At 44.1% G+C, this 13,540-nt stretch overlaps 1 protein-coding gene across 1 annotated transcript in view; it reads right to left on the bottom strand.

Annotated features, from left to right (window-relative positions):
- The window catches only part of LOC120992164 (complement component C9-like), a 30,058-nt gene that overhangs the window by 5,209 nt on the left and 11,309 nt on the right, over nucleotides 1-13,540 (bottom strand). The window contains exon 6 of the mRNA XM_040420942.1: nucleotides 2,019-2,234. Coding sequence (XP_040276876.1) covers nucleotides 2,019-2,234 — 216 coding nt within the window. The remainder of the gene's footprint in view (nucleotides 1-2,018; nucleotides 2,235-13,540) is intronic.

Genomic DNA, 13,540 nt, shown 5'->3' with positions numbered 1-13,540 from the left:
AATAATGCTTGCATAGACTGGGTCTGCCAGAGCAGGAGCCACTCTTATAGAGCAGCTATTAGTTCAGGCTCATAGAGGGGACCCTAATCCACTGTGTTATACCTAGTGCAGCTCTGTGGAGGCGGAGCATGACAGGGATTCTCTCATTGGTGTTTTTTTAATCAGTGAGTGTCTCATGTCTGTGACGGATCAGCGAGTGTAGAACCACTCTTCCAACTAACCAGTTTGGCGTAGGGTTAACCCTAACAGCACTATTCCCGTACTCCCCTGGAATTCATCCTTTAACCTTTATAAAGGGATCTAGCCTTCACTGCAGGGAAACAACTGGACCGCTACCTATTGGGTAGTCCCGATACCTATTGGGTAGTACCAAGTTCCCGTTAGGTTTAACCAGTTTGGCGTAGGGTTAAACCTAATGGCACTATTCCGGTACTCCCCTGGAATTTACCCTTTAACCCCTGTAAAGGGATCTAGCCTTCACTTTAGGGAAACAACTTAACAGCTACCTATTGGGTAGTCCCCGTGTGGTTGGCAGCTGACCCACTGGGGTCACGGACTTAGGATACAGAAAACGCACCAAAAATACACCAGGATTGCATGTATGGTCTGAACAGTCACTTAGGCTTGAATGTTGGTTTTGTGGTCCAGGAATCACACTGGAAGTGTAGACGAATGCAGATAAAGGTTAGGCAGGCAGACTAGTAGTGCAGATACAGGCAGGTGTCACACTTTGGTGTGGGAGGGAAACACCACACCGAGCATAGGAGGGAAGGGGGGAACAGGGAATCAGGCCTGAGAACTAGGGAAGGAAAATGGACACCTCCTAGTGAAAACCCTAACCAAAATACTGACTGACTACCAGTATGAACAGACCCTAAAGGTAGGTGACTTCATACGCAGAAATACCTAGAGTCCTATCAAGCCCTATAGGACCCTGGTACTAATGGCAGGGACGAGACTACCTGTTCCGCCAAAAAGAAGGACGAACAGGAGTCTCCTTCAGGCCTAATACAAACAATAGGGAAATCCAACACACAGAACCCAAACAAAATACAAAAGGGAAAGGAAAGACTTAACTTCAAAGGAGCAAAGGAAGCACCAGGAACTCAGCCGAAATCCAACCACAATCTATCCAAAGGTCCAAACAGAAGCTATAAACCGCACAGCAGTGGGAGAAGCAACTATAAATAGAGAAGGTTAAATGACCCTAATAGCCACACCTGGGGAAAGAAGGTGTGGCAAGCACCAGAAACAGCACAGACGTCATTTGATCCAAATTGAAAACATGCCAGATCAAACCACGTGTTGCCAATCTCACCGATCTCCTGCCACCTGTCTCGGGAATGTCCATGACAGCAGGTCAGGCTGGGTGTTTGGCGGAAATACAGATTAGGCAGATAGACTGGGGTAAATTAAACGTGAACAGAACTGAACTTGACCCGAAAGTGTGGTAGTACACACACAGGGTCGGGGGCAGGATAGGAGAACACCAAGAATACAGGCAGAAGATAATGCAAGATAAATGCAGATAAATCACAGCAGCACAAAACTTCACAACATCTTGTTTGGTCACCAAGGAACTTAAAACTCAGGTACTCTCGGACTGGGGATGGAAGCCTCTTAAAGGGCCAGCATGCTAGTTTCCAAATCCTAAGGGCACAGATACTGGCAGACTGAAAGGGAGAGTGCAGGCAGCAACCTGCAGAGGATCGGGATGGGCAGCAAGGTGAATAGCATGGCAGGCACGGACTGCCGACCTAACAACGCCCTACCTCCTCAGGCCCTTCTAATGCATAAGATTTTTTTTTAAATGAACCAGAATTCTGCCAGAATCTGCACCAATAAGGTGGAATGTTTGATGTGCACCAAGTTTTATTATGTGTTTTAGGCACTAAAGGGGGCACTAGGGAGTTCTACACCACAATGTTCTGCTTTATTTTGAATGTGGGTGTGCCTACTTGATGGGCAGAGTTTTAAATGGCAGGCAGTCCGCTACTGATCTGACTTATTGGTTTTACCTCTGTTTTCGACAATTCCTTCAGTTTACTCAGCGTTGCATTACTAAACTGTTTCACCCCGATCGTAACATTCAATTTATCCTTGTTTATTTCCGTCGGTGTCAATTTCAAAGAAAGCGAAGCTTCAAAATGTTCATTCTTTTCTTTGACAACTTGGGACAGCACGTCAATCGAGTTCTTAAAGGTTTCTGTAGTGAAGGATTTATCTGCTTTCGTCTGTGAACAGGAAAATAAGATAAAAATACATAAAAAAAAATTCAAATAGTATAATACAATACAATAACCAATAATCCAGAAATTCTGCCTGATAAATAGAGATTTTCTTAAGTAGATGGAGCAGGAAGACCTGTTAATCGGAATCTAGGGATTGGGATCCGCCAGAGTAGATGGCTCTGGGGCCCCCCCTCCATCTATGCAGAACATGTGATGCCCACTTATAAATACATTGTAATTAACCCCTTCAAGCGACAGCCAGTTTGGACCAAATGCCGGAGCCCCATTTTTCCAATCTTACATGTGTTAGTTTATCTGGTAATAACTTTGGGACACTTTTACTTATCCAAGCCATTCTCCTGACACACCATACTTCATGTTAGTGGTTAATTTGAGTTGATACATTTTATCTTTATGCATAAAAAAAATCCAACATTTTCAGAAAATTTGGAAACATTTGCCATTTTCAAAATGAGAATTTCTCTGCTTTTAAGACGGATAGTGATACTTCATAAAATAGTTATTACGTCACATTCCCATATGTCTACTTTATGTTGGCATAATTTTGTAAATGTAAATATTATTTTTTTTAGGACGTTAGAAGGCTTCGAAGTTTAGAGGCAAAATGTTAAATTTTTAAGAAAAATTTCTAAAACCCACTTTTTAAGAACCAGTTCAGTTATGGAGTCACTTTGTGGGGCATACATAGTAGAAACGAATAAATGACCACATTTTGGAAACTACACCTCTCAAGTTATTCAAAACTGATTTTACAAACTTAATTAACCCTTTAGGTGTTCCACAAGAATTAAAGTAATTTGGAGGGGAAATTTTAAAATTACATTTTTTTTGTTTAGATTTTCCATTTACAGTGGGGGAAATAATTATTTGACCCCTCACTGATTTTGTAAGTTTGTCCAATGACAAAGAAATGAAAAGTCTCAGAACAGTATCATTTCAATGGTAGGTTTATTGTAACAGTGGCAGATAGCACATCAAAAGGAAAATCGAAAAAATAACTTTAAATAAAAGATAGCAACTGATTTGCATTTCATTGAGTGAAATAAGTATTTGAACCCTCTAACAAAAAAAGACTTAATACTTGGTGGAAAAACCCTTGTTTGCAAGCACAGAGGTCAAACGTTTCTTGTAATTGATGACCAAGTTTGCGCACATTTTAGGAGGAATGTTGGTCCACTCCTCTTTGCAGATCATCTCTAAATCCCTAAGGTTTCGAGGCTGTCTCTGTGCAACTCTGAGCTTGAGCTCCCTCCATAGGTTTTCGATTGGATTAAGGTCCGGAGACTGACTAGGCCACTCCATGACCTTAATGTGCTTCTTCTTGAGCCACTCCTTTGTTGCCTTTGCTGTATGTTTTGGGTCATTGTCGTGCTGGAACACCCATCCACGACCCATTTTCAGTTTCCTGGCAGAGGGAAGGAGGTTGTCGCTCAGGATTTCACGATACATGGCTCCGTCCATTTTCCCGTTTATGCGAATAAGTTGTCCTGTGCCCTTAGCAGAAAAACACCCCCAAAGCAAAATGTTTCCACCCCCATGCTTGACGGTGGGGACGGTGTTTTGGGGGTCATAGGCAGCATTTTTCTTCCTCCAAACACAGCGAGTTGAGTTAATGCCAAAGAGCTCTATTTTGGTCTCATCAGACCACAGCACCTTCTCCCAGTCACTCTCTGAATCATTCAGGTGTTCATTGGCAAACTTCAGACGGGCCTGCACATGTGCCTTCCTGAGCAGGGGGACCTTGCGAGCCCTGCAGGATTTTAATCCATTGCGGTGTAATGTGTTTCCAATGGTTTTCTTGGTGACTGTGGTCCCTGCTAATTTGAGGTCATTAACTAACTCCTCCCGTGTAGTTCTAGGATGCTTTTTCACCTTTCTCAGAACCATTGACACCCCACGAGGTGAGATCTTGCGTGGAGCCCCAGAGCGAGGTCGATTGATGGTCATTTTGTGCTCCTTCCATTTTCGAACAATCGCACCAACAGTTGTCACCTTCTCTCCCAGCTTCTTGCTAATGGTTTTGTAGCCCATTCCAGCCTTGTGCAGGTCTACAATTTTGTCTCTGACATCCTTGGACAGCTCTTTGGTCTTTCCCATGTTGGAGAGTTTGGAGTCTGCTTGATTGATTGATTCTGTGGACAGGTGTCTTTTATACAGGTGACTAGTTAAGACAGGTGTCCTTAATGAGGGTGACTAATTGAGTAGAAGTGTCTAACCACTCTGTGGGAGCCAGAACTCTTAATGGTTGGTAGGGGTTCAAATACTTATTTCACTCAATGAAATGCAAATCAGTTGCTATCTTTTATTTAAAGTTATTTTTTCGATTTTCCTTTTGATGTGCTATCTGCCACTGTTACAATAAACCTACCATTGAAATGATACTGTTCTGAGACTTTTCATTTCTTTGTCATTGGACAAACTTACAAAATCAGTGAGGGGTCAAATAATTATTTCCCCCACTGTACATCCAAATTTCCCGTAGCACAGCAAGAGTTAACTGCCAAAGAAACCACAATATGTATTACCCTGATTCTGCAGTTTACAGAAACACCCCATATGTGGTCAAAAACTGCTGTATGGGCTCACGGCAGGGCTCAGAAGGAAAGGAGCGCCATATTGTTAACGGAGGGCAGATTTTGCTGGAATGATTTACAGGTGCCATGTCACATTTGAAGGGACCCTGAGGTACCCCTAGGAAAAAAAAAAAAAAAAAAAAAAAGTGACACCATTTCGGAAACTACCCCCTCAAGGAAAAAATCTAGGGGTGAAGTGAATGCTTTGACCCAACAAGCGTTTCATAGAATTTGGAAACACATGGCCGTAAAAATGAATAATTTACATTTATTTCCAACCTAAAGTTGCTTTAGCCCCAAATTTTTCATTTTCACAAGGGGTACCAGGAGAAAATTCACCCCACAATTTGTCATGCATTTTTTCCTGAATATGGCAACACCATATATGTGGTCGTAAACCGCTGTTTGGGGACATGGCAGCATTCAGAAGGGAAGGAGCGGCATCGTGATTTTCTAACATGTAATTTGCTGAAATTAGTTTAGGGCTATAACACTTTTATTTTTTCACCAATGTAGCTGTGTGAGGGCTTGTTTTCTGTGGGATAGGTTGTTGTTTTTATTGGTATCCTTTTTGTTTACATATGTCTTTTTGATCACTTTTTATACCATTTTTTGTGGCGGTAAAGTGGGCAAAAATAGCAATTCTGTCAATGTTTTTTTTTTATGGGGTTCCTCTTGCGGTAAACATATGATTATTTTATTCTGTGGGTTGATACGGTTATGGTGATACCAAATTTATATTGTTTTTTTTATGTTTTACTACTTTTTTAAGCATAAAATCCCTTTTGTGTTAATAACAAATGATATTTTGCATTGCCATATACTAAAGTCCATAACATTTATATTTTTTCACCAATGTAGCTGTGTGGGGGCAGTTTTTTTGTGGGATGGGCTATAGTTTTATTTATATCACTTGTTATTTTTTTTTTTGTGGAGATGAGGTGACAAAAACAGCAATTCCATCATTGTTTTTTTACATAATTTTTTTACGGCGTTTACCGCACAGGATTAATAACATGATCCTTTTCTAGATCAGGTGGTTAGGAAAGCGGCGATACCAATTATGTGTAGTTTTTGTTTTTTGTTTTTCATTTTTTTAATTAATTATAAATGAATGGATATGAGAAAAGACAATTTTTTTTTTATTTTTATTTACATTTAAAAAAAATTTTTTAACCTTTTTTTTTTTTACACTTTTTTTTACATTAAGACCCAATTGGATCTTGAAGATCCAGTGGGCCTGGTGACTAAACAGTGCATTGATTGTATTGTCAGTCCTACACTTACACTAAGGCTGATCAGCAGGGGCGTTGCTAGGTTAAAACATTTGGGGCCTGGGCCCCTGATGTCCTGCCTGGCAGATAGATACAACTGTATTGCTGTCAATACAATTAAATCTAATGCACTGGAAAAGTTGAAGGACCTGTGATGACATCACAGTCCATGTGACCAGTAAAACAGGCAGTTGTTGAGGCAGTGGTTGAGGACCTGCGGTGATGTCACCATCAGTGCAGGAGAGGATGGCAGTGAAGAAGAGAAGTCCTGGGGGAAGAATCTATGGTTATGTCTGCTACATGAGGAGAGCTAAGTGAAGTGAGAGGCAGAGCAATGCTGGGGGTTGTGGTTATTTAACTGGGACTGTATGTTAGGGCTGAAGGGAGGGATGTTATTTACTAGGGATGAGCGAACCGACTTCCGATTAAACATCCAAAGTCGATTCCCATAAAATTTCGTTAGAGCTCCGTACAGTATTATAATGTATTGGCTCCAATGAGCTGAAGTTACTTCTCGAAGTCTCATGAGACTTCGCATAATACCTTGAGAAATTCATGTCTACTGTAAAAAAACATTTACCAAACTCTGGTTTGGTTCCAAGGTACCACTTGGAACCAAACCCGAGTTCGGGAAAAGGTTTTTAACAGTAGAAATTAATTTAATTATTTTGCGAGACTTCACGAAATAATAACTTCGCTCATCGGAGCCAATACATTCTAATACTGTACGGAGGGCTCACTCTGCACAGTAGTCTAACGACATTTTATGCAAATCGACTTTGGATGTTTCATCCGAAGTCGGTTCGCTCATCCCTATTATTTACAATGAACTAGTGGCTCAGGAGGAGATGATGTTATTTACATGGGCCTGTATGTTTATGGTGGCTGTGGGAGGGAGTGATGTTATTTACATGGGTCTGTATGTCAGAGGGGGCTGGGGGAGGCAGTGATGTTATTTACATGGGACTGTATGTTGACGGCGGCTGTGGAAGGGAGTGATTTTATTTACATGGGACTGAATGTTACAGAGGGGTATTGGGGAGCACAGTGAGAAGCTGGATAACACTGTGGGTTGGGAGAAGATTATTATTAAAGGTGGGACGACGAATCCGTCTGTTGAGGAAGGGTTGAGACACATGCATATATATACATATATGCATGCAAACACGTGCATGCATGTATGATATATATGCATGCATTAATTCACACTTTATAGGATCATGTGCACAGATGTGCCAAGCATCTGCGCACATCTGCCCTTAGTGGCGCACAGGGGCTCATGGTGGCCCCTGTGGGAGATCTGTGCCCCCTTATAATGTAGGGGCTCTGCCCCCTTATAATGTAGGGGCTGTGCCCCCTTATAATGTAGGGGCTGTGCCCCCTTATGATGTAGGGGCTGTGCCCCCTTATAGTGTAGGGGCTCTACCCCCTAATAGTGTAAGGGCTGTGCCCCTTATAATATGAAGCTGTGTCCCCTTACCATCCCCCTTCATAACATATATGCCCCCTGATGTATGTATATATCAATTTATACATGTGTATGGATGTGCCCCAAGCATCCATACACATGTATATTATATATATATCCCCCCCCCCATCTCCATAGGCTGAAACCAGGTGCATCGGTGTGAATGGGCCCCAAGCATTCACACTGATGCGATCTGGTTAATTGCATCAGAATGACCGGACAAGGGTCCGGTCATCCTGATGAATACAAAGAGCTCAGATTCAACAGAATCTGAGGCCTTTGTTCTAATTATCTCCAGCGCTGCTGGAGATAATTATGCATGATAAAAGGGAGGGAGAAACCTCCCCTCCTTCTATTATGCACATTCCGACAGTGCGATTACTATCGCGCTGTCCGCAATGCCAGGTGCTGCAGGTGGGAGAGCAAAGGCTTCTCCCGCCTGTCTGTTAGAGGCGCGGCCCCGCTGTGCGTGTGCAGGGACGCCCGGGCTGGCGCGGTGATGTCATATCGCCACGCCGGCCCACGTGTCCTTACCGGTGACGCGCGCGCACAGCGCATGCGCCGCGGCCCGGGAGTGCGGGCTGCAGGGTATAAAGCCCGGCAGCCCTGCACTCAGAGGAGGACCCCTACCGGCCCCCCCCCCCCCGGAGGAGAGTGTAGCCGGCGCTCTGGGAGATGAGAAGAGCCGTGCCGCCCCCCCACATAAGGAGACGACCCCTGGACGAACGAGCAAACCCCTGGACGAGCGAGCAATCATATATTAAGTATCACCCCCTTTATTATCCCCTATCCCACCAACGATATTAACGATTAACCCTTAAATCCCCTGATCCCCTACCACTATTCCACCAACGATTTCTCCCCTGTTAACCCTGTAATCCCTGACACTATACCCCTACTCCCTTGTTTTCCCCTGATTCACCCTGGTCCCCGATTGACCCTTACATTACAGTGTCCTTGTTTGTGCCCCTGATACTGTGCCCCTGATTAACCCTTGCCCTGGTTGTGCCCCTGGATCACCCTTTCATTGTTATCCCTGATTAACCCTGTTCACCCCCCACGATACCTCACCCCCATTACCGCATTTGTATATGTGGTCTGCTTACACCCCTGTAAGACCACTGTTAACCCTCGTCGTACCCCATAGGGATAGTAAATAGAACCAGGTGGGTGGGTTGTTAATATTTGTGTGTGTATGGTATAGATAGTTTGTGGGTGGAATCCGGAACCGTGTAGTGTAGTTTAGTACTGTATATTTAGTACTGTATTGTTAGTGTATTGTGTGCATAGTGTATTTGGTATTAATAAATACTATGCTTTGTTTGTAACTATCTGTGTAGCGTGTAGTTATTGGCGATAGTTTAGTAAGGCGCATGCAGCTAGAGCTTAGTGATTAGCGTAAGGTAAAGGCAAAGTATTGTATTATTAGTATATAAAGGTATAAATGGGCGGAGTCATCAATAGACAGCTCCTCCCATTTATGAATATTAATTATTGATATTTACATAAATATTGGTGATTAATATTCCCCCTTTACACCGTCGAATCCACGAATCCCTCGAATCTTGCTGGATTCGAAGGATTCGTGGACTCGAATCCCGACCTCATTTACAAAATTTGAATCCGACAAATCCCAGGTATAGCTACAGTCATGTGAAAAAATTAGGACACCCTTTGAAAGCATGTGGTTTTTTGTAACATTTTTAATAAATGGTTATTTCATCTCCGTTTCAACAATACAGAGAGATTAAAGTAATCCGACTAAACAAAGAAAACTGAAGAAAAGTCTTTTCAAGATCTTCTGTAAATGTCATTCTACAAAAATGCCTATTCTAACTGAGGAAAAAGATAGGACACCCTTGCCCCTAATAGCGAGTGTTACCTCCTTTGGCTGAAATAACTGCAGTGAGACGGTTCTTGTAGCCATCTACCAGTCTTCGACATCGGTCTGAGGAAATTTTACCCCACTCCTCAATGCAGAACTTTTTCAGCTGTGAGATGTTTGAGGGGTTTCTTGCACGTACAGCCCTTTTCAAGTCACCCCACAGCATCTCAATGGGATTCAAATCTGGACTTTGACTTGGCCATTCCAGGACTCTCCATTTCTTCTTTTTCAGCCAATCTTTGGTTGATTTACTAGTATGTTTTGGGTCATTGTCATGTTGCATGGTCCAGTTCCGCTTCAGCTTTAATTTTCTAACTGATGGTCTCACATGTTCTTCAAGCACCTTCTGATACACAGTAGAATTCATCGTGGATTCTATGATGGTGAGCTGACCAGGTCCTACTGCAGCAAAGCAGCCCCAAACCATGACACTTCCACCTCCATGCTTCACAGTTGGTATGAGGTTCTTTTCTTGGAATGCTGTGTTTGGTTTACGCCAAACATGTCCTCTGCTGTTGTGTCCAAATAATTCAATTTTGGACTCATCTGTCCAAAGAACATTATTCCAGAAGTCCTGGTCTTTGTCAACTTTATCGCTGGCAAATGTCAGTCTGGCCTCGATGTTTCTCTTGGAAAGCAAAGGTTTCCTCCTTGCACACCTCCCATGCAAGTTAAACTTGTACAGTCTCTTTCTGATTGTAGAGGCATGTACTTCTACATCAACAGTAGCCAGAGCCTGCTGTAGTTCTCGAGATGACACTTTAGGGTTTTTGGATACCTCTTTTAGCATCTTGCGGTCTGCTCTTGGGGTGAACTTGCTGGGGCGACCAGTCCTGGGCATGTTGGCAGTTGTTTTGAAAGCCCTCCACTTGTAGACTATCTTCCGGACAGTGGAATGGCTGATTTCAAAATCTTTTGAGATCTTTTTAAATCCCTTCCCAGACTCATAGGCTGCTACAATCTTTTTTCTGAAGTCCTCTGACAGCTCTTTTGCTCTCACCATGGTGCTCACTCTCACTTCAACAGTCAGGAGCACACCAAACTAAATGTCTGAGGTTTAAATAGGGCAAGCCTCATTCAACATGCAGAGTAACGATCTACTAATTATGTGCACCTGGTGTGATATACCTGTGTGAGATCTGAGCCAATTTAAGAGGGAATACATGTGAGGGTGTCCTATCTTTTTCCTCAGTTAGAATAGGCATTTTTGTAGAATGACATTTACAGAAGATCTTGAAAAGACTTTTCTTCAGTTTTCTTTGTTTAGTTGGATTACTTTAATCTCTCTGTATTGTTGAAACGGAGATGAAATAACCATTTATTAAAAATGTTACAAAAAACCACATGCTTTCAAAGGGTGTCCTAATTTTTTCACATGACTGTATGCAGCTCTTGTAGCTGTGTGGTTAGGTGCCTTGTCTCTGATACAGAAGGTCGTGTCCCAGCAGAAACTTTTCTGAAATACACAAGCACTGACTCCATATATGGACATACAGGCCGGAAGAGGCCTGCATCGCTGACATGGAGGTAAATATAATTGTTTTTCTTTTTTTAAATACCGGACTGTTACTGCCACATGGGAGGAGCAGGAGGCACTTGATACTGGCACATGGGTGGGGGGGGAGGATGGGAAGGAGAGAGGCACTTGATACTGGCACATTGGGAGGGGGGAGATGGCACTATGATACAGGCACATTGGGGGGAGATGGCACTATGATACTAGCACATGGGGGGGTTTGGCACTATGATACTGGCACATGGGGTCGGGGGGGTGGGAAGGAGAGAGGCACTTGATACTGGCACATTGGGAGGGGGGAGATTGCACTATGATACTGGTACATTGGGGGGGGGAGATGGCACTATGATACTGGCACATGGGGGGGGGGAAGGAGAGAGGCACTTGATACTGGCACATGGGAGGGTTGGCACTATGATACTGGCACATGGGGGGTGGGAAGGAGAGAGGCACTTGATACTGGCACATAGGGGGGAGGAGAGAGGCACTGAATACTGGCACATTGGGGGGGGGAGATGGCACTATGATACTGGTACATTGGGGGGGGGGGGGAGATGGCACTATGATACTGGCACATGGGGGGGGAAGGAGAGAGGCACTTGATACTGGCACATGGGAGGGTTGGCACTATGATACTGGCACATGGGGGGTGGGAAGGAGAGAGGCACTATGATACTGGCACATAGGGGGGAGGAGAGAGGCACTGAATACTGGCACATTGGGGGGGGAGATGGCACTATGATACTGGCACATGGGGAGATGGGTGGGAAGGAGAGAGGCACTTGATATTGGCACATTGGGGGAGGGGATGGCACTATGATACTGGCACATGGGGGGGGAGGAGAGAGGCACTTAATACTGGCACATTGGGGGGGGAGATAGCACTATGATACTGGCACATGGGGAGGTGGGTGGGAAGGAGAGAGGCACTTGATACTGGCACATTGGGGGGGAGATGGCACTATGATACTGGCACATAGTAGGGGGAAGGAGGGAGGCACTTGATACTGGCACATGGGGGAGTTTGGCACTTGATACTGGCACATGGGGGGGCATCTATGGGGACACTTACTGGCACATTATTGGGGGGCATTATGGGGGTCCCTTTTTACTGGCACATTATTGGGGGACACTATGGGGGCATCTACAAAGAAGGGGTATTTTATATGGGGGGGGGGGCTCTGTTTGGTACTACTATTATCAGGGGGTTTATCTGTTTCTGCAGTATAGTATTAGGGAGCACAGCGGCACAGTATTGGGGGTGTTAGGATGATTTGTCCAGAAGATGGGAGGATGATGGAAAAGTAGTAAACTAAGATATTTTTTTTTCTCAAACTGCAGAGACGAAAAATGGCTAAAAACTGGATGTCTGATCTGAAGGTCTGAAAGGAGAAGATGAGGAATGAGAACATCTACGTCAAAGAGACATCACTGGATGTAAGAGGTATGGGGCGCTGTATTACCCTGTATTTCCAATTTTTTTCGAATCCAAATCCGAATACTTTGTTAAAAAAGGTAGTTTTTTCATATTAAAAGAATATTGAGTTTGGATCACTTTGTTTCTTACACCGTTCACACAATTCTTATGTACAGGATTCGTAGGATTCGAGAACCTTTTCGGATTCGGATTCTAAAAAAATTGGATTCGTCCCACCTCTAATTATTATTATTATTATTATTATTATTATTATTATTATTATTAAAGCGCCATTCATTCCATAGCGCTGTACATATGAAAAGCGGTGCCCATACATAATACAGACAATTGCACTAAGCATGAACAAGACGAGTTGCAATTTGGTACAGAAGGAGAGATGAGAAATGTAAAGAAGCTAAGGTGTCTGTGTGTCACACTCTGCAGAGACGAGGCGCAGCTGAAAGAAGATGTACGGAGCAAATGGAGATGATGACAGAGAAGATCTACATCGTAGGAGACCGGGAGGCACTAGATGTGAGAGGTATGTGCTGCTGTATAGCAAGTACAGGAAAATGCGGTGTGCAGGGGAGGGCCGATTTAGAGAACTGGGCCATATTTATTGGGGCTTGGGCCCTGGATCTTTTGAGACCCTAGCAATGCCCCTCAGGGTCTGAACAGTCTTAGGTACATGGCAGCCCAGACGCCTTTGTAAGGCGTCCGGTTGCCATGGTAACCATTGGGCCGCTGCAATCGCAGCAGCAGCGGCCCGATGAAAGAGAGGGAGCTCCCTCCCTCTCAACCCCATGGATGCCGCAGGTAACTACTGACCACGGCATCTAAGGGTTTAGACGGCTGAGATGGGTGCCAGCACTAATTTCGGCCGTTGCAGCAGAGTGTCAGCTGTAAGTTACAGCTGACTCTCTCTGCTGATGGCGGCAGCTCCATTCCTGAGCCGCTGCCATCACTGGCTGAAGTGAAGAGAACGCTGCAGGGGGCATCTGGGGGACAATTAGGGCATATGGGGGGTAATGCCGGCATATGGAGGCAGTATAAAAATCAGGAGCATGGGGGCACAGAGGGGATCTTTCCGGATTTCAGGCTCTGAGCTCCAGCGTGGAAATCACAGCCTGAAACCGGCATTTTCTCACTGAAGTG

This window comes from Bufo bufo, chromosome 2 (genome assembly GCF_905171765.1).
Source record: "Bufo bufo chromosome 2, aBufBuf1.1, whole genome shotgun sequence".
Classification (NCBI taxonomy): Eukaryota; Metazoa; Chordata; class Amphibia; order Anura; family Bufonidae; genus Bufo; species Bufo bufo.
Note: the sequence above shows the minus strand (reverse complement) of the source record. Positions and strands in the feature narration are given on the sequence as shown.